Here is a 27,611-nt window from a genome sequence, read left to right as displayed (position 1 = left end):
GCAATGTTACCCCATCAATGATGGGAAGCTACAATAGGCAGGTTACAGTCCAGGCATGTGTCTGGGCAGAAAGAAAGACCAAATCTTAAAAGTAACCAAGGAAACACAGGGCTGGAGGTATGGCTCAAGGATAATGCACTTGCCTAGCAAGTGTGAGGCCCTGAGTTCAAACACCAGTACGTTCAAAAGACAAAGAGTCTAGGTATGGAGAAGGCAAGTACCTTTCCTTGTTGTAAGAGCTCCAACAAGTTCTGATGCCATTCAATTATCAGAGCTCAGATCAGCCTCCTTGGTTGGGAAAAGAGAGCGCTGTATCAGAGAGGCACCAGTTGACTGTTGATGTTTGGGGAAAGAGGCACCCCTGGCTTCACAATTCTTTTTTACATATTCCTCTCCTGTCATTTGTAACTCAGAGAGAAAGGCAGACGACTCTCCATAGGGCACCACTTGGCTAAGCCAGCTAGAAGGGGGCAGATGAGGCACCGAGAAGTGCAAAGAGCTGATTCATCCTGGAGCAACCAGCCTTCCTTTCTGTCCTAAAATACTACCCACACCACCTCTCCCTGTCTGAGAAGCCTCGTCCTCACAGCAACCTTTTCTGCAGTAGAAGAAACAGGTTCACAGAGGACAAGTCCTCTCCTCAAGGACACACAGCCAGAGCTGGGGATAATGGAATCCAGCTCACCTGCTAACAAGACTTCTGGGACTGGGCAAAGCCTCCCAATCACTAAATCATTCAAAAGTAGGTGCTTCTCCCCAGAAACTCCCAAACCCCAGGCCCTCAGCTGGGCCCAGCCCCTGGGAACAGGGTAGGAAAACTAGCCATCTGCCGGGCTAGCTGAGACTGAAGTGCGCAACTCCATCCTATGGCGCACTGTGGGGCCATTGGTTGGGCTGAGAGCTAGCTGTGCAGCTGCACACAGCCTCTGGGAACATGCCGAACACACCTGTAAAAACTGCAAACTCTGACCCAGTGAGCAGCGAAACTAATTTGGCTAAGAACCACACGTATACACAGATTCCCAGAACCACCAGTCCCAAACCAAGTAAAGACCGCCACCTACCAACCACAGAGCAAACCTACAACAACAGTCTTCGATGCCTCTGAAAGTGCAACTACAAATTACAACATATATAAATAATCAAAGTCCCACTCAAAGCCCAAAAGGAAACAAGAGTGAGGGGACTAGAGAGATGTCACCATTCTAAGAAATGACACCTGAAGAGACACGAAACATGACTCTATTCAAGGAGATGATTGTGGACATGACTAAAGAGATTAAAGCAGAATTCCAAAAACAATTCCAGGAACATAAGCAGGAAATCACCAAGGAGCTCCTCAAATTCAAAAGAGAAATAGAAAAACATTATACATCCCTAGAATAAAAGATTAATACCCTCAGAGCAGACATGATCAGCTCAACATTCACAATGCAAACAAAAATGGAAACATTTAGCAACAGATTGTCTGAGATGGGGAATAGGACATCAGGAACGGAAGATGGGGAATAGGACATCAGGAACGGAAGATAAAACACAAGAGCTGGAACAGAGAATCATCAGTCTGGAGAAATCAGTCAAAATTCACCAAAGAGAACTTCAGGACCTGGCAGATGCAGCCAAGAAATCTAATCTTCATATAACAGGAATCCAAGAAGGGGAGGAGTTTCAAAATAAGGGACTGCAACCCTTATTCACCAAAATCATAGCAGAGAACTTCCCTAACCTCAAAAGGGAAATTACTCACATTATTGAAGGCTTCAGAACTCCAAGCAGGCAAGGTCCTAGAAGGAACTCGTCTAGGCACATCATAGTAAAAACATTAGACCCGAATTAAGGAGTTGATCTTAAATGCTGTGAAAACAAAGAAAGAGCTATACTACAATGGGAAAAAATTAGAATAACTGCAGACTTCTCGATGCAAACCCTAAATGCAAGAAAAGCTTGGGAAAATATCATTCATGCCCTGAAGACCAACAACTGCCAACTCAGACTGATATATCTAGCGAAACTAGCATTTACATTTGAGGGAGAAACAAGAATATTTCATTCCAAAGAGAAGCTATATGAATGCATGCACACTAAACCAGCATTACAAAAAATATTAAATAATCAAGAACAAATTGCAGAACAGCAAGAACCCACATCAAGAAGCAATAACTTTTAAGCCAGTAAACACAAAGGGGAACAAAAGAGAGAGAAAGAAACTCAGAAGTAAAAATAATGACAAAGGACATTAACCATTTTTCTATAATTTCCCTAAATGTGAATGAGCTGAACAACCCAATCAAAAGACAAAGAACAGCAGACTGGATTAAGAAACAAGACCCATCCATATATTGCCTCCAAGAGACCCACTGCCAAAAACAGAAACAAACTCCAAGTGAAAGGATGGAAAAGAATTTTCCACTCCAATGCATCATGTAAAAAAAGCAGAAGTAGCTATCTTAAACTCTGACAAAATTAACTTCTCAGTTAAATCAGTACATAAAGACAAAGGTGGCCACTACATATTAGTAAAGGGGACAATTCATAACCAGAATATTACAGTTATAAATATTTACTCCCCCAACACGGGAGCACCCAAATTCATCAAGCAAACTCTCTTAGTGTTACAGAACAAGATAGACCCAAACACAGTCATAGGGGGAGACTTTAATACGCCATTCACACCAAATGACAGGTCAACCCAACAAAAGATAAGCAAAGATGCTACTGACTTAAATGACACCACAGCCCAGCTGGGCTTAGCAGATATACACAGAGCCTTCCACCCAATTGCAAAACTTTATACATTTTTCTCAGCAGCACATGGAACATACTCCAAAATAGCTCATATAATAGTTCAGACAGAAAACTTAAGCAGATACAAGAAAACTGATATAATTCCATGCATTCTATCTGATCACAGTGGAATCAGATTAGTTCTGAACAACATAGTAAAAGGTAAAAAAAAAAAAAAACATTCAAACACTTGGAAGCTGAATAACACACTTCTCAATTACTCCTGGATTACAGAACAAATCAAAGAAGAAATTCAAAACTTTCTTGAATGTAATGACAATCAAGATACATCACAAAGGAACTTATGGGACATACAGTTCTAAGGGGCAAATTTATCGCATTAGGAGCTCATATTAAAAAGACAGAAAAAGGCCGGGAGTTTGGCCTAGTGGTTAAAGTGCTTGCCTAGCATGCATGAAGACCCGGGTTCGATTCCTCGGTACCACATATAGAAAAAAGCCGGAAGTGGTGCTGAGGCTCAAGTGGTAGAGCTCTAGCCTTGAGAAAGTCCAAGGACAGTGCTCAGGCCCTGAGCTCAAGCCCAGGACTGGCAAAAAAATAAAAATAAAAATAAATAAAAAGACAGAAAAAGAGCATGTAAATAACCTAAAGAAGAAATTGAAGCACCTAGAGGAACAAGAAAAAGTTAATTCTAAAACAACTAGAAAGACAGAAATAACAAAAGTAAAATAAAAAATATCAAGAGATTGAAATAAGATCTACTATACATAAAACTAATAAATCAAAAAGTTGGTTCTTTGAAAGAGTCAACACAATTGACAGACCCCTGGCAAGATTAATCAAAAAAAAGAGAGGGAAGACCCAAATAAACAAGATTAGAGACCCTACAGGAACAATCACGACCAATATCCAAGAAATTCAGTCCATTATGAATAAGTACTACCAGGGCCTATATTCAAAGAAACAGGAAAATCTAGTAGAAATGGATGATTTCTTAAATTAAATATAGGCTACCCACATTGAGCCATGAAGAGGTAAACAAACTGAACAAACCAATTTCATACAATGAAATAGTGGAAGCAATCAGAGAAATGCCAACCAAAAAGAGCCCAGGTCCAGACAGTTTCACTGCGGAATTCTACAAGACTTTTAAAGATGAAGTAATACCTATACTCTTGAAACTCTTCCAAGAAATAGAGGCAGATGGAGCAATACTAAACTCATTTTATGAAGCTAATATTACACTCATCCCCAAACCAGGGAAAGACCCAACAAAAAAAGAGAACTACAGACCTATCTCTCTAATCAACACAGATGCAAAACTCCTCAATAAAATACTAGCCAACAGAATCCAGAAACAAATTTAAAAAATTATATACTATGATCAAATAGGCTTCATCCCACAGACAGAAGGCTGGTTTAACATTTGCAAATCAATTAATGTAATACATCATATCAATAGAGCTAAGGATAAGAATCATGATAATTTCTCTGGATGTGGAGAAGGCATTTGACAAAATACAACATCCATTTATGTTGAAAGCACTAGAAAAAATAGGAATAAGAGGTACATTCCTTAAAATAATTAAAGCCATATATGACAAATCTACAGCCAGCATTATACTAAATGGAGAAAGACTGGAACCATTTACCTTAAAATCAGGAACTAGACAGGGATGCCCACTGTCTCCACTTTTCTTCAATATAGTGCTGGAACCCTTAGCCAGAGCAATAAGGCAAGAGAAAGATATCAAAGGGATCCACATAGGGAAAGAAGAAATAAAACTATCCCTATTCGCAGATGACATGATCCTCTACCTGAATGACCCAACACTTCTAGAATTAATAAACCACTTTAGCAAAGTGGCAGGATACAAAATTAACCTTCAGAAGTCAGTAGCCTTCTTGTACGCCAACAATACACAAACAGAAGGCCAAATCAAGAAAATGATCCCATTTGTAATAGGCCCCAAAAGAATAAAATACTTAGGAATTAACCTAAGATGTAAAGGAATTATTTAATGAAAACTATAAAAACCTAAAGAAAGAAATTAAAGAGGACACTAGGAAATGGAAAGACATCCCATGCTCATGGCTAGGGAGAACCAACATAGTGAAAATGGCTATACTGCCAAAATTGATATACAAATTCAATTCAATCCCCATCAAAATCCCAAAGACATTCTCTACTGAAATAGAAGATATAATCCAAAGGCTCATATGGAACAAGAAAAGACCTAGAATAGCCAAAACAATTCTAGGCAAAAAGAGCAACTCAGGTGGTATTACAATACCAGACTTCAAACTCTAATATAGAGCCATAATAACAAAGAGAGCATGGTATTAGCACAAAAACAGACCAAAAGATCAATGGAACAGAAGATCCAGAAATAAAATCATATACCTATAGTCAGCTTGTATTTGACAAAAGAGCTGGCAAAACTGGACAGCCACATGCAGAAAACTAAAAATTGACCCTAGCCTTTGGCCATGCACAAGCATTTAACTCAAGATAGATCAAAGACCTCAATGTCAGACAGGAAACCTTGAAACTGCTACATGATAGAGTTGGAGAGACTGGAACTCATAGGCACAGACAAAAACTTCCTGAACCGAATCCCAGAGTCACAACAGATTGGAGAGAGACTTAATAAATGGGACTACCTAAAAATAAAAAGTTTCTGCACAGATAAAAGCATAGCTACTAAAGTAGAAAGACAGACAATCAACTGGGAAAAGATATTTACCAATAATACATCAGTCAAATGCTTAATATCCAGTATCTACAGGGAACTCAATAAACTAATCTCCCCCAAACCCAACAAACCAATCACTAAATGGACAAGGGAACTAAAGAGAAACTTATCAAAAGAAGAGGTTAAAATGGCAGAAAAGCATATGAAAAAATGCTCATCATCCATGGTCATAAAGGAAATGCAAATAAAAACAACCCTAAGATACCACCTTACCCCAATAAGAATGGCCAAGATTTTGAACTCAGACAATGACAGATGCTGGCAGGGTTGTGAAGAAAAAGGAACCCTACTGCACTGCTGGTGGGATTGTAAGCAAGTTCAACTACTCTGGAAAACAGTGTGGCTGTTTCTTAAAAAACAGAAAATAGACCTTCCCTACAATCCTGCCATATCACTCCTGGGCATCTACCCTGAACATCATAACCCAGGATATGATAAAGACACCTGCTCAGCCATGTTTATCTCTGTACTATTCACAATAGCCAAGAGATGGAAACAATCCAGATGCCCTACTGCAGATGAATGGGTACAGAATATGTGGTATATATATGTATATACACAATGGAATTCTACATAGCCAACAGACAAGATAAAACAATGGCATTTGCAGGGAAGTAAATGAATCTAGAGCGAATCATGTTGAGTGAGACAAGTCAAGACCAAAGGAACAAAAGCTGCATGGTATCCTTAATATGTGGCTATTAGATCCAAACAGTACAAGAGTGAGGATTCAGCATTTGCATACCCAATGCTATGGACATGATATTGGAAATATAAACACAACTACATAGACATAAAAAAATCTATGAATCTATAGACATAAGGTTTTATTACATAGATTAATATGTATCTGTGACATACAAACTCTTAGCCTAATTTCAATTATGTTTTAAAATCTAAGTGCCAGTGTTTGTATATAGAGATTCCCTTCTTGAATACTTGTTTGTTAAATATGTCATTTGAAATATGATGTAAAAATCAATGTTAATAAATTCTTTAATAAAAAAACTCAGAAAAAAACAAAAAACAAACAACAAAAAAAGAGTAGGCGCTGTGTGGTCTCACAACCACCTTGTTGTCCACAGAAGATCATTTGTTTTCCTGTTGCTTCTCCACCAGCTCTTCTAGAGGGCTCTGTGTTCTCCATTGGTCCCCATTTACCCATTCTTACCAGGTAGGGGACTGCCCAGTGGGCTGCCTTCACATGGCCTGGAGGTGACCCTGGTTGTCCAGGCTTCCATGTCAGTATTCCAGCTGGTCTGCTCCCACTTCTCCTTTCAGATTTAACTATGTTCTTGGCCTTTATAACCCCCTATCTTCACTCCATTCTACTCCCTCACACAAAATGAACAACTTAACCTTTGTGCCTCTACGGGCACAGGTAGGTAGAGCAGGCACGTCAGGTAATATAAGAGTACTTTCATGTGTCCCATGACAGTTTTTCTCCCTGTCTAGTGGATGGGGAGCCCAGGCAGCACCTGTTCTGGGCTCTAGGTCCCCCAAAGCTGGGTGGTATTTGTTAAGACAATGGTGACCAAGTTTACCAAGGCACAGAACTGACTGTATGTGTGAAATGGTAAGTGTTGAAGAGACATTGAGGCAGAGAAATAGAATGTCAGGCTTGTACCCTCTACCTCAGACTTAATGCCAATGGGGTTAGCATCATCACCCACAGACCCTGTTGAAGTCTATGCCAAAGTCGGCTCACTTACAGAGGACATGGCTTACCTGTATCTCACATGCAGCCTGCAGGTGGAAGACCTTATAAAATGCTTCCTCCACGGAGTCACCTAGAGCAATCACACCATGGTTTCTTAGCACCAGGATCTGGGAAGGAGAAGAATATTGATAGGCGTTAATAGCCTCAAGCCTTCAACACTTTACTCTTGACATTTACATTTTTTTTAATTTTTTTTTTGCCAGTCCTGGGCTTGAACTCAGGGTCTGAGCACTGTCCTTGGACTTTCTCAAGGCTAGAGCTCTACCACTTGAGCCTCAGCACCACTTCTGACTTTTTTCTATGTATGTGGTACCGAGGAATAGAACCCCGGGCCTTCGTGCATGCTAGGCTAGCACTCTACCACTAGGCTAAACTCCTGGCCCCATGACATTTATATTTTATTTAGATCAGTTCCAGACCCAGGCTCACAGTGCCTCCTTCAGTCCTGTGTATTCTCCCTAAACAAACACCCCAACAATACCCAAAGCATCACAGGATTTTTGGCTCTGTTGTCTCTGTCCTGGGGAGCAAACCCAGGACTTCATGTGCACTAAGCAAGTACTCTCACACTTGTGACCTATCACCAGTCCGTTTTCATTTTTACTCTGTTTCTTTTCTTTTCTGTTTGGTTGGTTGTAGGGCTTGAACTCTTGGCCTGGACACTGTCCCTGAACTCTTTAGCACAAGGCTATTGCCCTACCCTCTGAGCCACAGTCCCTCTTCCTGTTTTCCGGTGATTAATTGGAGAGAACAGTCTCACAGACCTTATTGCCCAGGCTGGCTTTGAACTGTGATCCTCAGATCTCAGCCTCCTGAGTAACTAGGATTATAGGTGTGAGCCACCATGCCTGGCTTTTTATTCTGTTACTGAAACAGGGTCTTACTAACTTTGTTTGAGTTGTCCCTGAATTCCTTATCCTCCTGCCTCAGACTGCTCAGTAGCTGGAATTATAAACATGTACTATAATACCTAGCTGAATAGGCATTTTTAAACTGATACTATATAGCATATTGATTTCTATGGTCAATGCATGGGTTTTCAGGCCTTCGAGAAATCAGAATTCTGAAAAATTGGTATGTGGTATTCAAGTTAATACAACTATTTGATGTCCAATATAGTGGCCCAATCTAAAAACAAAACAAAATAAAAAAACCAACAATCTTTTGGCCAAGCTACTCTGGAGGCTGAGATCTGCCCTGATAGGAAAGTCCATGAAGCCTTTTTCTCCGGTAAACTATCACAAAGGCAGAAGTAGAGCTGCAGCACTAGCCTTGAGCAAAACCAAAGAAAGAGCTCAGGAACAGTGCTCAGGCAACATCTAAACACTAATGCACATAAGTCACATTGGGGTATCAGTCCTTGACAAGCCACTCCAGATCGTCTCCCCAGAGGAGCTGAGCAAACCTTGCAGGTGGGTCCAAGGCACTTCTGCAGGTTGATGCGATCGGCTTCCTGCTCCATTTCCCCATTGAAGTCATAATAAGCCATATCCCCCACCAGAAGGGCATTGTGGGAGACAGGCAGGAGGCCACACTTCATAGCTGACACCTGTAGAGAAACAATGGCTGTCTAGTGCCTGCAGCTCCAACCCCACAGCACAGCTGCCTTCCCCTCAAAGTAACATAGGCCAATGATGTTCTGGAGCCAGTGGGGTGAAGGAAGCAGGCACACTGCCCTTGCCTCCACTGACTGGTGTATGCTTTAATGATGTGGTCTCTAATGGCTTTCCATCACTGCTTTCACACCATTATAGCAGCTGATAGACCTGATGGTGAGAATGTATTCAGTGAGCTATTGCTGCCCCCCTCAGCTCTGCTCTTCCTTTGTGATTCTAGGAAGAGGAGGATATGGGGGGGGGGCACAAAGTCTGTATCAGGCTGTGGTGAAACAGGATCCAAGTCCCTTGGAATGGGTTTGTGGAGACCCTCAGCCATGGTATCAGTGCACAATGACCATGTTGCCTCACTAACAGGAAAGGCCCTGTCGTATGGCAATGTGCCAGTGTGAGCACCAGCGATCAGGCTCAAAACCAGACTAATTCTATTCCTACCTCTTCGCCTAAACAGCAGTGTGCATGGAGAAGTGTCAAAGGGCTCTGACCTTACTTCCTTCACTGTGCCCATGCATCAGCCTGGGGCTCTGCAGACGTACCAAACACAAACGCGTGGTAGGCATCTTGGTCTCAACTGTGCAAGGTCCCTGTGCTCATGACGGCTGTGCTTCCCTAACGAAGTAGCAGGCTCCTGGCAAGTCTGCTCAGCCCTTGTAGTGGTCTGCGGGCTAGTTGGAAGGAGGGTTGAGGCAATGTCTAGAATTTGTGTCTACTGACTTTCAAGTGATAGTACAAGGTTTTATGTACATATATAGGAAAGGGCCACTTGTTCCTTTGAAGTCATTTCGTCTATTCTTCCCCAATTTGGGGGGCTCATGTCCTCAGCTCTATGTGACTCGAAGCCATGAAAAAATGGAGAGGTCCTGGATCCCACCAACCTGCTATCCTCTGTTAATAAATCCCCTCCTAAGAAAAACAAGATGACTGGGAGGGGGTTGGAGGAGGGAAAGGGGGACAAAAACATGAGAAGAGGTATCAATGTGTGAGAAGTAATGCACCCCACTACCTGAAGAATGTAACTGTAGCCCCTCTATACACCCCAGACAATAAGATACAATTAAAAGAAAGAAAAAAAAAGAAATCCCCTCCGCTCTGTAGGTCAGAGGCAGTTTGTGGCCTGACAAGAATGACTTGACTAGAAACTTGGAGGCACCATCTTCTGCACAAGTGGTGTGTGTGTGTGTGTGTGTGTGTGTGTGTGTGTGTGTGTGTGTGTGTAGTAGTAGTAGTAGTAGTAGTGGTTAGTGGTAGTAGAATGCAGGACATGGGAAGTATGTAGTGGAGTGGATGTCCCAAACTGTACCCTATGCCAAGATTTTTGGTATATTTAAGAAAAAAAAGAAGAAGATGACGAGAGTTTCTACATTGGGAATTCTCTCCTCACTTTGGCCTTAGGTTCAGAACTTTCCAAAAGTGTTTTAAATAATAAGATTGCTGTATGTCAGGTGACATCTGCCTTCCCTTAGAGAGAATGTGAGAGAAACAGGTATGCTGGATCTGGCTGTCACACACGGGGTGTGATCTGAATGGAGGGCCCGTGGGTCTCACAGGGCCCTACTCACCGCTGCTGTGGCTGGTGTGTGCAGGTGGATGACACAGCGCACGTCAGGCCTGGCTGCATAGATGGCTGAGTGCAGGCAGAAGCCCGTGGTGTCCACTGGGAAGCAGCTGCTGCCCTTTTCCACCACCTCTCCGAGGATGTTCACCTTGATCTAGGACAGGGAGGAAGACAGTCTTAAAACAATGAGGCAGGAAAAGACCCTTACTCTTCTTCCAACAATGTGGGCTCAACATTTGTTCCAAGAGCAATGGGCTGGCCTCTGTGTTTAGGGGCAATGACCCTCCCTGCTCTCAGAGTATGTATAGTCTTTAGGGATCACTGATGGTTACAATTCAGCAGAGAAAATTGCTAAAGCAGCCCTTCTTGGACTACCGTGCATAGGAATGACCTGGAGAGCCTGTCACAATATATATCTGACTCACAGGACAGCCTGTGTTTGCAGAAATTTCCCAAGTAGTGCCCATAGACACCATTGTGAGTAGCAAGGACATGGAAAAGAGTAATTTATAGAATTCCCGAAAAGTAAGAATTTGTTTTGTTTTCATTTTAGGGTATTTGGTTTTGTTTTGATGCTGGACTCAAGCTCATGATCCTCCTGCCTCTGCCTCTCAAATTCTGGGATTATATGTATGTGCCATCATGCCTGGATATGAAGAATCTTCAGTTCCAGCAGAATAGGAGAATCAGATGCCTGTCCAGAAGAAGTCTAGTCTAAGCTGAGCCATTTCAATTTTTTTTCAGAAAAGTTTTACAACCTCTATAAAAGAGAACAAGGGCTAGAGATATAGCTCAGATACAGTGCTCCAGGCTAGCAAATGCAATACCCTGCATTTAAACCACAGTTTTCTAATCCCCAAAGAAAAGGCAAAGAGAACAGTATATTGAATACCCATTTACCAATCATCTAGAAATGAGGTCTTAAAGGATAAAAGGAAATTCACCAGTTTTATCATCTGCCTTGACTCCAAGCAGCCAACACAAACCACATGCTTATGTATATATCCATGTATATGTGCACACATGCAAGACAAAACAAGAAGGGGGAAAGGGAGGATGGAGAGAAAGATAGTGGTTGGTCATAATGTCCCTACTTAATATAAACAATTTCACAGAATACCAACATCAGAGAAGTCCATGTTATTACTGTAATAGAAGACAAATGACCACTCAATAGTGCGTAACAAGAACAGTGTAAGTATAAAGATACCACCACTCCCCTCTGCTGGCTACCAGAGGAACTGCTGCTTGTTAGCAAAGACAGCTAAAGCTTCACTCTACAGACATACTCGCACGCCACCACTAGCCCTCTTGGGTAAAAACTGGCAAAACATCCATATATTCAGTCTTACATTGTCCCTTTATCATCACAGCCCACATTCTAGGGCCACACCTTCTTGGAAACCCAGATCTAACACAGGCCTGCAAGTCTTCCCAGCATTCTTGCTGTTCTCTACATGCAATCTCCCTGATGCTGCTGGTTAACCTATTCCGAACATGAATAAGATGGATTGCAGTTTCTAAAAACCACATAACTTTGATCCTAAGAATAAATGCCCATGGGATCCTGAATCTAGCAGCCAAAACAGTTCCATAAATCACTCCCAGAAAGTCCCACAAACCAATAGGGACCAAAGGAAGGAGGAAGGAGACATTGGACCCCTGGTGTGAAGGAGGAACGTGCTAATGACACGAACTAAAGCAAAAGTAAAAGTAACATGCTTAAGACACTGTCTTAAGCATGAAATCTACAAAACGGACATGAATTTGAAGTCATGCTCTGCTTCAAGGCATTCCTTTCACCAGAAGCTTTCCCTATTGACACTTTCTGCACGTCTTTTTCCATCCTACACCCAGAAGCAATCTGGCCTGGTGGCAGATAAGTTTTGTACTGATTTGGTTCTTGTTTTAATGGCAGCTCCCTATCTAGAAAGACTTGATATTGGCAACTTGTGCCAGCCAATCTAAAGCTTAGCTATGAGTCTTCCCAGAGATTTCCAGGCTCATCTCTTCTCTATTTTCCCTCCTTTGTGCTTGCTTTCCCTCACCTTTTTAGTCTCAGCTCCACTAGGGACAGGACAACAGTAGCTAATTTGGAGATGGCCTTTACCATCTGAGGGTGGACAGTCACGTATGAAGTAGTACTCACCAGGCTGGAGGCTGTGACTTCACTGCAGGAGACGCCCTTAGGGCTGATTAGAAAGTGGTCCTGCTCCTTGCTGACTCTCAACTAGAAGAAAGACAGGGGCAAAGAGGAATAGGGACACTGTGTGTGGATTCCTTCTTCCCCTACATACATTGTACCCATCTTCTCCCAAAGAACCCCTTCCTGCTCCTACCATTAACAGATAAAAGCACCTGGCCTTTATTTTGACCTGAAGAAATGTAGCTCCAAGAAAAATCTCAGTGTTTGAGGACAGCAGCCAGGAGTTCCTCGTGCCATCCAAAGAAAGCCCTACTGCGTGAGTTGTCTACTCGTGTGACTCTGGTGACTAGAACTCTCGGAAGAATTCTATGTACTTTGGTGACAGGCCACCAACAGGAAGGGCACAGGCTATGCAAGGCATCAAGAGTTCTCTTTGGATGTTGTGGGGGGGCCACCCACATGTCCCACTCCACTCCAAGGTGCTCTCCTCACCGTGACATAGGTGTCGCTCAGCTGGGCCCAGCCGTAGAGGTCCAGGAGTCGGTAGACACTGCTGATCTTGCACCGCATGAGCCTCTCCCCCTTGGCCAGGTTCAGGGAGTCCGCAGTGTGGAGGTCATTGATGGGCGTCATCATGGAGAAGTCTGTGGGGACAGCAGTGCTCCATCAGCTGCCGCCAGCTCCTCACCCCTCCCCATCTTGTCCTCCAGATTTCACTAGCAGTACAACCGAAGATAAAGTATCCCTAGGCTGGGGCTTAAACATTCTTTATCCTTAACTCGGGGAAAATGGCCACACACAATGGATATTTCTGCCCAATGAAGTCCTCTGCCTATTGGAGGAAACATGAAATTCCATTTGATTGAAAAAAAATATGTAAGACTCAAGGCCATAGATAAAGCTTATCTGAGATGCCTCATGTCAGGGCAAAACACTCAAAGGGCCTTTGTGAACTAAGAAATGATATACCTCCAGAGCATGTGTCCATTAAATGTAGTTGACAGGGAAAGCAGCAGTCAAAAGGTCTAGTTAGCCAAGAATAATTCCAAAGTCAATAATTTTTTTATATAAATTGAGTAGTCTTGGATCCTTTACTTCTTCTGTGATTCTTAAATAATGATATGTCTTATATATCTTGCCTCACGACAGTTATGGCTGAATGCCATGTTCATGGCACAGATCTAACTGGATTATTTATTCCAAGTATGTAATAAGACAGAGATAAAAATTCACAATCCACTGAAAACTAATACTAAAAGACCAATGAACGAATGATGAATGAATGAATGAATGAATGAATAAATAAATAAAGAAAGAAACAAAGAAGAAACAAAGAAGGAGAGGAAGGAAGGCAGGCAGGCCGAAAGAAAGCAAGCAGGCAGGCAAATGTATCTAGATAGAGAACATCTATTTGGCATTGAACTCATGACACCTGGAACTTCCTTTCTCCACAGCCCTTGCTTCTTAGATTTTAGCCACGTACTCATCTTGAGCTATAATAAATACTACCCTCTGCATATTTCATCAAGATACATAAAGCAAAAATGATCACAAATACAAAATAATGGATAGAAATCAAATACAATTTTCATTTGTGACAAAAATCAAATGAAAATGGAAGTAGAGATTAAGTAATATGCCCTAATGATTGCCTATGACTATATATATATATATATATATATATAATTTAAATAATTGGGCCACAAAAACTCAATAAATTCCCATCACAGAAATTAAATATTTCAACTATTTGGAAATTAAAAAAACACTCCCTGATAACCTTTAGAATAAAGATAAAATAGTCTGGGTGGTAGACTCAGTGGTGGAATATGTTCTTAACATGTGTGAGGCCCTAGGTTTGATTCTAGTACTATCAAAATAAATGAATAAAAATACAACCAATGTATGCAAACTATGTAGACACTAGCAATAAAGGAAATAAAATGGGTCAAAGTTCATAGGATGAAAACTAAATGTATACTCCCCCCACCAAAATCCATAGCCTTAAATGTCTTATCATTAAACCTGCAAAATCAATCAAATTTATTTTATTCCATTCTATAAAAACGTAAAGGACAAAATAACCAAAGAAAAGTTATGGGAAAGAATAAAGTGAGTTGGAATGGGGTACCAGTGGCTTAGTCCTGGAATCACAGTCATGAGGGAGACTGAATTAAGGAGGATTGTGGTTCTGGTCCTACCTAGGCAAAAAAAAAGTTTGTGAGATATTTCTCAAAAGAAAAACTGGACTTGGTAGTGTGTACATGCTATCCCCTCTGCAGTGAGAAGCCTGAAATAACGAGGACTGAAGCCCAGGGCAGCCCAAGAAAGGGTGCAAGCCCTATCTCAAAAATAACCAGGGCTGGAAGTATGATCCATGTGGTAGAGTACTACATGGTATGCACAGAGCCCTGAGTTCAAACCGAAGTACCACCAAGTAAATAATCAACAAAACAAATAAAATGTGCATGCTGATACACGTCTATAATTCTAAAGTTAAAAAGGATCATAATTTTGAGGCCAGTCTGAGTTACAGAGTTACTTGGAGACCAGCCTGGTCTATAGAGTGAGACTTGGTTTCAAACACACACTCACTCACACACACACACACACACACACACACACACACACAGAATATAAAGACTAGAGATTGGCAATTAGGGAAAATTATAAGAACCGTGAAATAAATCCAAGAACTGCGCATGTGCAAGATCCATAAATAAACAAATATCTAAATTCGTCAACAAAAAACTGGGACTACACAACAGCAGGGTGGATATGAGACAGCATCTCACTGGCTGTGCAAAGTTTAATACAAAGACTAGATAAAAACTGTCTAAGAAATGAACAGCTGAACAATTTCATGCATGGAAACAGATATACAAATCTTCTATAAAATTCTAGCAAATCAAATCCAGAAGAGCAATTTTGGGAAAATGTGTAAAGATCAGGAATTATTTATATCAGAAATTTAAAACAGATCAATAGTCACAAGTCTCTAGTTCATCCTGACAGCCGTTTAAGGAAAGAAAGAGCAATAAGTGTCTGCAATGATTTTATAAAGCTCAACTTCCATTTCTGACAAAGGCTCATTAATGAGACAGATTAAAGAGACATTTCCCCAACATGATAAAGAATAATTATCTCAAACTCAGTGGTAAGAGATTTTCCATTAAAGTCAAAAACAAGACAAAGATGATTGTTCTCTAATCTATTATTAAACAGGTTTGAAAGTGCTACAGATATAACATGAGAACAGGGAAAAATACACCAAAATGATGGAGACATACTGACAGTCATTTGCAGATGATGTGATTTTTCAGTAGGCAAAACCCAAGAGAATGTATATATCTCCAGAAGAAAATGGAACAGAAAAGTATTCGTTGAAAATACCTACTAAGCTTTTTTGATGAATATGAAAGACTCAAAAATTTTGAACATTCTACAAGTTTGAAAAGATTTAAAATTCATAAAGTTTCTTTAACTACTTCCTATGTGCCATCAGTACTCTCAGCTATAATATTCTAGAACCAAACATACAACTTCCCTAGGGAACTTATATTCTAATAAAAAATTATAAATTCTCCACAAAGTCAATCTATTCATCTAATACAGTGCCAACCAAAATCCCCAAAGGAGGCAGGTGTGCTGGTTGCTCACATCTGTAATTCTAGCTACTTAGGAGGCTGAGATCTGAGGATTGAGGTTCAAAAAATCAGCCTGGGCAAGAAAGTCTCACCTTCACTTAACCAGCAAAAAGCCAAAAGTAGAGTTGGCTCAAGTGGTAGAGAGCCATCCTTGAACTGAAAAAGCTAAGGGACAATACGTAGGCCCTCAGTTCTGTGTCCCAGTATTGGTACACAGAATGAGTGCCCATATACCCACACAGTCACACACAATTCCAAAGGGGCTATGTTAAAGTAGGGAGGGCTGGAGTTTGACAAAAACAATTCTAAAATCATTTGCACAAATGAACTTTAACAAAGAGTTAAGGAGCTGGGAGTTTGGCCTAGTGGTAGAGTGCTTGCCTAGCATGCATGAAGACCTGGGTTTGATTCCTTGGTACCACATACATAGAAAAAGCTGGAAGTGGTGCTGTGGCTCAAGTGGTAGAGCTCTAGCTTGAGAAAGCCCAAGAACAGTGCTCAGGCCCTGAATTCAGGCCCAGGACAGGCAAAAAAAAAAAAATCCAAACAGTTAAGAAAACCCATCCCATTGGATGGTAGAATCTGGGGAAGGTGCTTTCCAGTACACAACTCAAAAGAGTACACACAAAAGAAAACAACAATGGAGTCAACTGTACAAAAATTAAGGAGTCCTAGAAACAACAATGACAACACCCCACCATGAACAAAGTTAAAGCAAAGGAGAAACCAGACAAATAATTTTAATATATTTGATATATGTAGGGAAATAGCATTCATTTATAGAAATTTGAAAACTCTATAAGAAAATACACATATAGGAGGTAGGGTGGTTGCCTTGAGCTGAAGAGCTCAGGAACAGTGCCTAGGCCCAGAGTTCAAGCCCTATGACCCACCAAAAATCTTTTTGAAAAATATACCAATAGGAAAATTGACAAAGGCCATAAATAGAGAACTTATTACAAAAAGAAAATCATGCCCAATGTGTCTCTAGAATTGTAAAAGAAATACAACCTCATTAGTAATAAAATAAATGCACATTAAACAAAAATAAAATATAAATCATCACCTGTCAGATCAGGAGGCTAAAGCAAATGGTGATTGCACTAAGATAGTGTAGAGGAAGGGGCCCTCTATTGTACTGCAACAGCAAAAAGCTGAAGCATCCTGGAGGTCCAATAATGAAAACTGATGAAATGATATGCATCCACCAAAACTTACGTTGCAGAACATTTTCTTGTGTGAAAAACATAGTTAGAATGTTATTAAAATTATATGTATAAATGTGATTTTTACATGTGTCTATTTCTATTTATATGTTTTTATATTTTTATATAATCTATATATGTTAAAGAGAAAAAGTTGACAGAATGCACACCAATCGATTAATGATAATTATTTCTGGGGTTTGAGTACACAAGATAGTGATTTTTGCTTGCCTTCCTTGAATATTTCCTAATTTTCAACCGTTATCCTGTGTGAATCATATTGAAATAGAACATTTCTTTATATTTGTTTTAAAGGCTGTGGGCAGAGCTTCATAGCCTACAATGCCAGGGATTAGGCACAGCCCTACATCCTCTTTGCATTCATCTATGGGAACAGGTTGAGATGCCTAGTGGAATATGGGGACAGATTTCCATGGTCTCCTCTCATCCCCTAAAATCACCTCTATCCTCCCATTGCTGGCACCACAGATAATTCTCCAATGGGTCTTTAATTTGCAGCAGCAGCATCAGAAGCAGAGCCAGGCACCTCCCTGGTTTCTGCTCAGCTCCCCCAGGCCTGCTAATGCAACTGCAGGCTTATACCGTTGCCTAGCAACCAAGCTGCTTCTTGCTGCTGCTCCTCTTTCCTTTCCCCACCCCATCCCTCCTCCTCTGCTCCTGGCAGCTCCCCAGGCACCCACTTACTCATGGAAGATGTTGGGAAGACTGTGTGGGAGGTGCTGGCCATGAAGTCTGCAATCTGCCGCAGGGCCCAGATGTTGGAGGAGTTGTTGCCCTTCTTCATCTGCTCCTGGATGAGGCCTTCCAGTTCCTCCCTGAAAGACTGAAGTAGGACCCAAGACGCTAGTCCCCCCCCCCCACCAAGCCCTTCTCAAAGGAAATGGGCAGTCACTTAGCTTTAGTTGCTAAATGATGAGCTTTTCTACTCCTAGGTCAAGCTAGGGCAGGGGCCTGCGTGAGACCTCCTAGTGTGTCAGGGCCGCTTCTCTCCAGATGGCTGTGCAGGAGTACAAAGGACATGATAGGAATGACTCCTGTGCTCCCTTTTCCTCGTGGGATGGAATCCTGATTCCATGTCCTTCCTGCATCTGTTATGATGGCCAAGACCCATGTCCATCAGACAGGGCAGAACTTCACTACAGAAATTAAGGACATTTTTTGATGAGCAGAAATTAGAAAAAGCGCTACCTGTCCTCTCCATTAGGCTCTTCCGGGCCTGTTTCCTCATGTGCTTACTGAACGGCTGAGAGGAAGGGCAGAAGGCTCTGATGACTTCTGGGGTCACTTCTACTTTTAAAATCCTACTCTTCACCCCACCCCAACAGGCAGTAAATTTGGCATCTTGGCCGCCAGGTGGCAGCAGGAAGTACTTGGGAGGAAAGCAGGTGTTTGGTGTTGGAGATCCTACAAAGGACAGAAAGAACCCTTCTCCAGTCCACACCCTCGGAGGCTCTGAAACCTGGCTGGTATGAACGCAGCAAAGGTCCTAGACGCTCTTTAGGGGTCTTCTCAGGGTCTCCTCATGCCAACGCTTTAGCACCTAGCAGTTTTCTCCAGGCTCCCTACACAGTGCCATCAAGCCCCCATACTGCTCTCCACCAGGTTTGTACAGATCCGGTCCACAAGATACCCTGCACCTGCTGGTGGGGCTGGGGGAGGAGCTGAACAAGTGGTGGGAGAAGGCAGATTCCTTTCTGGGCTTCTCAAGTCTAGAGATCACCTGCTCTCCCTTGTCTCCCTCTGCTGCTCTGCCTCCACTGCTCTGCCTCCACTGCTCTGCCTCCCCATCGGAGGGTGGCAGCCCCCTTCTGCCGAACAGTCCAGCAAGCCATGCTGCCCTTTTCCAGGCCTCTGGGATGCACTCTATGATGGTCATGCCAGACAGGCACCACCGGGCCTCCAATCTGGAGAAACTCAAAGCCCAAGTCAGCCTTGCTTCCTGGGTACCTGTCCCACAGCCCCTGCACCCTCTCCTCCTCACCCCTACATCGAGTCTTACTTTGTGGTGCTCAGTAAAGGGAACCCCCTGCTGGCTCCCGTCTACATGGATTGGCTGGTTCCTTGTTACAGGAGAGAAGACTGGAAGCGGACTCTGGAGGACACGGAAACGCCAGCCGGTGTCCTGTTTTCCCACTTTCACAGCAAAACTGTTGATGGCTCTGGCCATCCCCTAGGGGCTGGGCAGGAATCAAACACCCACGTAGCCAGGCCCTTTCTTGCTCAGCAGGCCTAAAATGCTACCAACCCTGCGCTAGGGAAGAGGAGTTACTGGTCTTTCAGGTTCCCTAGAGAATCAGCCCGGCCCCTCTCCCCGCCTCCCTCACCCTGCCTGCCCTCCCCCGCCTCCCCGCCCACTCACTGGGCTCTGCAGGATCATGGTGACACGCTTCTTCTGCTCCATCAGGTTGAAGTCCTGCCGCAGGTCGGGCGCACGGTTGCGAAGGCGCAGGTACTCAGGGTCGTCCTCAGAGAAGCGGTCGAAGTAGTGCTGCCCCTGGGGAGGTGGCGGAGAAGTGGCCTCGGGGACCGTGTCTTCACTCATTTTCCTGCTGGGGATGCAATCTGCTCACCAAACCCTGTAGCAAAAGGACAGGGCAAGAGTATGATGGGTGCTCCAGGCTGGGCCCTGGACCTTGGGGTCCAGCTGAATTCACAGGGGGCTGTGCCACTTCCCAGGTGGTATGAGCACAGACGCCAGGTGGCCAGGGAACGCTAGGGAATCATCAGGTGCAGTAAAGATAGGGGCCACACGGGGGTGGGGTGGGAGGGCAAAACTTTAGCATTTTTGTGGTGCTACCTCTGCGGAGTGGCAATCCACTGGGATTTGGCAACTCACCTAAAATGTAAGCCTCCCTTGGGGCTGGGGTGCGGCTGAGGGGTAGAGCATATGCCTGGCATGCAGGAGGCCCTTGCTTCACTATCCAGCATTACTAGACAGCTATAGGTAGAACCCTTCTTTTTAAAAGCCTCCTCAAAAATTATGGAGGAAAAATTGCTACTAAAGAAAAATCACAGCTACTAAAATGTGGGAAATGTTTTGCTTATCGTTTTCCTTTAGAGCTTTGCTATTCTGAATGCAGAATCCAATTCTTCTTCCAGGTGTAAAAAGAAGTATGGAATTTTTATTGAAGAGAAATGTATTCTCCTCTAGACAAATAATAACATGATTTGCAAAGAGCCCTGTCATGTCCTTGAGTTCCATATGCTGAGCCTGGCCCCCTGCAGTGAGGACCAGGGAAACCTTGACAGTCAAGCTGAAGAAAAGCTTGACACATTTCTATTAAAGTTGTCTTTAAAAAAAAATGTACAAGAGCAAGAAGCAAGGGAATATCTTTTGTTGTCCTTCTGAGAAATTAGACTGAAGTTTTAGCCCTCACTTCCCAGCCACAGGACCTAGGATAAACCAGACTCCCTTTATGAGTTATCTCTGCTAACTATTCTCCTAGCCTTAAGTCTAAGCCATGCCCCTCCACCATCCAGTGCCACAGGAGAAAGAGCAAAAGGCAACAATAATGCGGTTCTGAATGGATCTGTGGAGATACAAATAGCATTAAATAGAATTAGAATTCTGGGTCTCATCTGTAACCTGTCAAGCTCTTGCTTTTCCTCCTTGAAAAACATTCTCGGGCTCACATTCTATGAGAAGACTATATGCCTTCTTGTACTCTGGAAACACATCCCTGCCAGTTCTGCATTTGACCTTCGGCTGACACCTGCCTCCCTGCAGCCTTGCAGTCCTGTATGACCCAACCTCAACTCTCATCTGAGCCAGCAGCAGCAGCTCATGCAAAGGAGGCCCTGCTGGTGGCCGGAAGAACAGCTGCCTGTGATCTCTTCCATTTCTGTCAGGAGCCCACTCTCCATTCTCTCCCCCCCCCCCCCCCAGTGTTGGGGCATGAACTCAAGGCCTGAGCACTGTCCTTGGGCTTTCCTCAAGGCCAGCTCTCTATCACTTGAGCCACAGCACCACTTCCAGCTTTTCCAATGTATGTGATACCGAGGACTGGAACCTGGGTTTTAGTGCATGCTAGGTAAGCACTCTACCACTAAGCCAAACTCCCTGCCCCCTACTCTCCTTTCTTACAGTATCTTACAATGGGTAGAGGATGGTACTATGGAAAGCCCAGAAAGGATAAATGAGTTTTCAAAGTATTGGGTTAGAATAGAATAACAGATAGCCTGCAGTTGTTACTGCTGTTTTCATGTTTCCTGGTAGGGAAAGTGACTAACAAGCTCAAAGGAAGGCACATTGTCAGAGCCCTCGAGGGTTGATTGACGGCCTAAGCATTGTCCAGAGCATCGTATCTCAACTTTGGTTGCACTCTGGTATTACCAACAGACTTTCAAAACTAAGAACACCAGAGATTCTGATATAAGTCATCCAGTATGCCCCAGACATCAGGATTATTTGTTATAGAGCTCTGGGATTTGAACAAGGGGTCTTGTAATTGCTAGGCAAGAACTCATAATCACATTCCTTTTTGCTTCCCCCCCCCCTCTTTTTTGTCCTGGTAGTGGGACTTAAACTCAGCTTTGTACCTACTTAGCCTTTTTGTTCAAGGCTAGTATTCTACCACTTGAGACACACCTCCACTTCTGAATAATTGGAGATAAGACTGCACCAGCTTTTTTCCTCCAGGCTGACTTTGAACCAGAATCTTCAGATCTCAGCCTCCTTGAGTAGGTAGGATTACAAATATGAGCCACTAATACCTTGCTTGCTTTCCTTTTTTTTTTCTTTTCAATATATCACTTTTTGCCTGGACCAACTATCTTCTTATTTATACTTCCTAGATAGGTGGGAAGTACAGCTTTTAACTGACGAGATGGAGTCTCACAAACTTTTGTGTGCCTGAGTTGGCCTCGAATAATGATTCTATCAGCCTCCCGAGTATTTTGAATTGCAGGCATGAGCTGCCCATCCTGACTTTGCATCAGGATTTTTATAAGCTGTCTTGGTGATTCTGGTGAGCAGCAGTGTTGAAATAATATGGGCTATTTGGCTGTAATTTATAATATAATGAAGTTCCTCCTCTAGGTGCTGGCCATTTCTACAAGCCTGACAAAGATGGCCCAAAGTCTCATGTCTGAAAAACTTTACCAAATTGTCCCCAAAGCAGCAGTCCCCTTCCTAGTTGTGTTGATGTTTGGTAATAAAAGTTGGGAATGAGAGACTAAGATAAGGGGGTGAGCTACTGGGAACATGACAGGACCTCAAAAAATATTCTCTAAAGCAGGAGATTGAAATGGATTTGGCAGGGTGGTAGGACAATTTCAGGTTGTAGTTAGTATCATTTACATCTAGTCCTTTCACCTAAAAATGGAGAGAGGGTAATTGAGCTGTTAGGAATATTTCCTTTGCTGTGGCCCAGAAGTCAAATGGCTACAATCTTCCTACTTCTATCACTCCACAACGGCATGGGCACTGAGTAGTCAGTTTCCCTCTCTGGACTTACCTTATCCATCTCTAAAGGAAGGCATGAATAGAATGACCTCTACGAATCCCTTCTGGCTCTGACTCTGTAGAATCTGTCTGATTTGGAGACAGCTATGTCTGTTCAGAAAAGGCAAAAGTTTGGAGGGTCTGGGTTTTCTAGAGTGAGGGACCTGCTTGCTTCCCTCAAGCCTGATGCCCAAAGAGAAACACACGTAAAGAACACACATGTGGCAACTGACAGTGGCCTTGTGAGGTCAGGTTGATCCTATGTAGGAGGGATTAGTTAAAAATAACTTCAACCTCCATCATGCTCCCATCCAACCTCATCCCCGGACCTTGGGAATCAGAAGGGCCTTCAAGGTCGAACACAGTGGTGTTTACTGGAGCTGTGCATTCATGTGGTCACCACACTTTTCTCGGCAGATAGCACTGCCGACCCAAATTCCTCTCCAGCTATGGACCTCATTCAACCCTACCACTGCTTTGCTCGGTGACTCATTGGGGCAAATGATTGTCTTTGGCACTTTCAAGAACCTGGATTTGGGATGTTATTTTTAAAACAGCAACAAGCAACCCCCTGGTGGGTACTTTGAATGTGAGCATGAGGTGTAAGCTCCCTGCGTTCCCTAGGGCTCCAGGCCACCAGCTCCAGAATGACCCAAACGCTCTGCTTCTCTAGGCTTGTCTGTGCCAGCATAATCTCATAGTAGTCCTTCCTTGGCCTCAGCCCTATCCATCCAGGCAAGGAATGTTGCGCTCTGCCTTCTTTCTTGTGGAGTGGTTGCACTGCCCAAGAATGGGTTTGGGAAGGCTGGAAAGCAACTCACTCCTCCATGAAGCACAAAGAAGCAAGATGTTCAAGGTCTGAGGGAGAGAAGTTCACATTACTCTGTTCCTAAAAACCTTCCCTTCTTAGAGCTTAGCCCAGGACTGTTCTAGAGGTGCTTCCATGGGAGGAGCCAATAGGTAGATGTCCTGATTCCATCACCATGACAACAGGACTTAGTCTAATCCTGTCACTTTGCGAACCAAAATAAAAATCCTTTTGTGCTCTTTTTTTCCCTTCCTGCAGTGCTGTATAGGTTACATGCAAAGGGCCTAGTCATTAAAAAAACAAAAACAAAAACAAAAAACACAGAGACTCTGCAACAAGAAATGAACAGGTTCGAATACCGGTTGTGTCACTTATTAGATATGTGCTCTTGGACCAACTAATATAACTGCTGTATACCTTTTTTCCATATATAAGCAGAGTTTGTACTCATTTGCCTCAAAAGGAGACTGTAAGATAATCACACTTTATGAAGTTTAAGTACTTATAGACAGGACCTGTGATACATAAAGATGCGATTAACCCTTTGCTTTTATTAGGTGTCATTTGGGAGCTACAATCATCTTAGCATTAGGAATTTGAGTAATGAGAGGCTTGTGATTGAGCTGTATACAGGTGCATACTAAATAATTGAAACTATTGCCTTAGACTTGCTCAGTCTTCAGCTATATTAACAAAAAAAGGAACCTCCAGAAAAACACTGATGAGAAGGTCCAGCTTTCTGATCAGGTAATGGGAACACATCAGCCTGGTCCAAAAGGGACTGATGTTTGTCAGGCCAGGTGTGGTAAAAGGAAGAACATTCCTGATCTTTGTTTCTGCTTCCTGTTACAGAAATTCAAAAATCCTGAGAGTTTTCTTCTTCTAAAGTGCACAAGATAGTAAGTAGAAATACCTTCTGTTGTTCATATTGAGTGCCTTTCAAGGAGACCTGAGTTTCCTAAAGTGACTCATGTGGCTTCTGGCCAAGCACATGACTAGAAAGTTGGAATTTCAGCTCCACCCTTCACACACTTCACAGATTAAATCATTTTCCCTCTGATTGAATTCAATTAACCAGGCTTCTTTATTAAAGTCTCCCGATTTAAAAAGTCAAAACCTGCACACTGAGCTTAGGAAAGTGTCCTGATCATTACAGCATTGAGAGAGTGGTGTATCAAGATTACAAAGCTCTGCCAGGTGCTGGTGGATCATGCCTGTAATCCTAGCTACTCAGGAGGCTGAAATCTGAGAATAACAGTTTGAAGCCAACCTGGGCAGGGAAGTCCCTGTGAGACTCTTATCTCCAGTTCACTACTCAAAAACTGAAAGTGGCACTAGGGCTCTAGCCTAGAGCACAAAGAGGCTCAGGGAAGAACCCAGGCCCTGAATTCAAGCCCCACAATCAACAACAACAACAACAAAAAGATTACAAAGCCCTGCATGTCCCTATCCCTGGCCAGACCCTGTTCTGGGTCTTTCATTTGCTGTCTCTGACTTTAATCTTTTATAATAAAACTATCCAACTATAGCACTTTTTGAGTCATTCTAATGAACTTTTGAACCTGAAGAGGGGCTGTAGGGACCTTCCCAACCACTCTACAAATCCATAGCTAAGGCAGGCAGAGCTACAGGTTGTGGTGGTTGTCTGAAACACGAGCAGTCTTGTTGGCAACCTTGACTTTGTGGGTCCATTAACTTGGGCATACAGTTCTTCAATTGAATTGAACTATAGACCAGCCAATTGGTGACAGAATTAGTGACATCACACCAGAGAACTTATATTGATTATTTATTTCCGCAACCTGGAATACTATGAGAAAGTAATTATTGTCCCAGCTTCAGGTAAAGAAATTAAATTAGACATGTTAACTAACTTGTCCAAGGTCACCCAGGCAACAGTGGATTCACCCAAGATGTCTGACTTCTGATCCTCACTTCACTCCAGCGCCTAGTGCAAGAGTGATTAGGCTGATACCCTAAAGTCTCCAGAACTGGAACTGGAAAGCCAGGTGGTGGCTGCAGATAGGCAGACTATTTAGGGTAAGGGAGGACTTCCTACCAGCAGGAGCAGTTCAAGAATGGAGGACAGGACAGCTGCTCATAAGGTGGTGAGCTTTTTCCTGCAGTCAGTGCCCACTTGAGGCTCAGGCCCTTGCTGGGGCTGGGACAGAGGTAAAGCGTAGGGCCCAGTGACTTCCCTGGCTCTCGGGTCAGCAAGATGGAGGGAGTGTGGAGCATGGTCCGAGTGTCTGAAAGCTCATCCTAATTCAACGGTTCCAACTTCAGAGTATTTATCACCTCCAAAAGCCATGACTACTTACCAGATGGCTGTCCCAGGCCTGTCCAAGGCTCTGTCCTCTTAGTGCTGCGTCTGCACACCCTGCTTCTTGATCAGGACCAACAGCCACATCTACACAACATCATACAATCAGGTAGAAACTGGAAAACACAAACAGTACACACACATCAGGACTTCTACCCTGACTTTGCATCTGATTTATTTTATGGGACTGCTAGGAAATGAGCTGCAAATATTTTTTTTATTTTAAAAATAAATGATGGTGGGATGGTGGGCCAGGAGCGTGGACTAGTGGTAGCATGTTTATCTAACATGCACAAAGCCCTGAGTTCGATTCCCCAGAACCACATACATAGAAAAAGTCAGAAGTGGCACTATGGCTCAAGTGGCAGGGTGCTAGCCTTAAGCAAACAGTGCCCAGGCCCTGAGTTCAAGCCCTAGGACTGGCCAAATAAAGAAAAAGAAAATGATGGCCATTTAAAAAAAAAAATAAAAGATAGTCACCCTTGTTATCTTTACCAATAGAAAGCACCTAAAATAATATATCATCTCCAGGAAGTGGGAAAGCCTAATTTAACATAGGTCATAAATTCATGGTTCAAAACAGTTCCACCTACAGTCCAAGCAGAAGAAAGACCACCATTACACCTGGTTCACAGGTTGTAAAGTACTCCTAAAGGAAGGTGTTAACATCTTACAAAATCAAGAAATTGCTATTTCAAAGTTCGTGGGGACCGAGCTCTTTAAAAGATCGGTCATGAACAGTTCTTTTTCAAGAGCTTTTTCATTTCATTTGAGTGCCCTATGGTTCCGCTCACAGATGCTGGGGTGTCTTACTTAGGCCTTGCAGCACCCTAGCCATCCCCCAATTTAACCCCTGACTGTAGTTCTGGCTTGGCTCAGCTCCACTCCCGACCTGATACTGCTCCTAGTAGAGTCTCGAGGGTAGCTTGTCCCACAGCCAGGGGCAAGGAGACTGGAGTTGGTAGGTATAGGGTGCCTGTCGGGGTCCAGCTGTGTGCAGATTCTGCCTCCTCAGCCAGATATTTAGTGCACCAGCAATTATTTCTAAGAACTCAGCTCAGCACATAGCATGTCCAGCACTACATGTCCAGTGGCTTAAATTGCTGTATCTGTCCAGTGCTTACCAGCATGGGAGCTCTTCCTTCCAGAATGGACCCCTTGCTGGGGTTCCTTCTAGCCTCATAAACACACTACTCTCCCTGAAGACCAGTCCTGTAGCCAGGTGAGTTGTCTCAGCTCACGTACTGCTGTACTGCTTCCTCCTCTCGCCTGGTCTGAGACTGTCATGTCATAAGCACCTAAGGCTGGAACTGTTGGAATCTGAGCAATTTCTTGTGTGCAATAAAACGACTTTTATTTTTGTTCACAGAAGGGACATGTGCTACTCATATAAGAACGCAGGCATCTTTGACGCCAGCCCAGTCAGGAAAGTCTGTGAGACTCTTTTTTTTTTTTTTTTTTTTGCCAGTCCTGGGCTTGAGCTCAGGGCCTGAGCCCTGTCCTTGGACTTTCTCAAGGCTAGAACTCTACCACTTGAGCCTCAGCACCACTTCCAGCTTTTTTCTATGTATGTGGTGCCGAGGAATTGAACCCGGGTCTTCATGCATGCTAGGCGAGCACTTTAAC

The 27,611-nt window shown here is 43.1% G+C and overlaps 1 protein-coding gene across 2 annotated transcripts in view; it reads right to left on the bottom strand.

Annotated features, from left to right (window-relative positions):
• Add2 (adducin 2) overlaps nucleotides 1-27,611 on the bottom strand; it is a 100,702-nt gene that overhangs the window by 20,652 nt on the left and 52,439 nt on the right. For both annotated transcript variants that reach the window (XM_090336738.1, XM_090336739.1), the window contains exons 2-9: nucleotides 25,984-26,101; nucleotides 19,771-19,987; nucleotides 18,096-18,234; nucleotides 13,031-13,182; nucleotides 12,542-12,622; nucleotides 10,397-10,546; nucleotides 8,627-8,770; nucleotides 7,230-7,328 (exon numbers count right to left, since the gene is read on the bottom strand). In XM_090336738.1, coding sequence (XP_090192864.1) covers nucleotides 7,230-7,328; nucleotides 8,627-8,770; nucleotides 10,397-10,546; nucleotides 12,542-12,622; nucleotides 13,031-13,182; nucleotides 18,096-18,234; nucleotides 19,771-19,953 — 948 coding nt within the window. In that variant the 5' untranslated portion in view covers nucleotides 19,954-19,987; nucleotides 25,984-26,101. The remainder of the gene's footprint in view (nucleotides 1-7,229; nucleotides 7,329-8,626; nucleotides 8,771-10,396; nucleotides 10,547-12,541; nucleotides 12,623-13,030; nucleotides 13,183-18,095; nucleotides 18,235-19,770; nucleotides 19,988-25,983; nucleotides 26,102-27,611) is intronic.

This window comes from Megascapheus bottae, chromosome 7 (genome assembly GCF_031878675.1).
Source record: "Megascapheus bottae isolate mThoBot1 chromosome 7, mThoBot2.hap1, whole genome shotgun sequence".
Classification (NCBI taxonomy): Eukaryota; Metazoa; Chordata; class Mammalia; order Rodentia; family Geomyidae; genus Megascapheus; species Megascapheus bottae.
The sequence above is the reverse complement of the archived record's forward strand: the minus strand, read 5'-3'. Positions and strand labels throughout refer to the sequence as shown.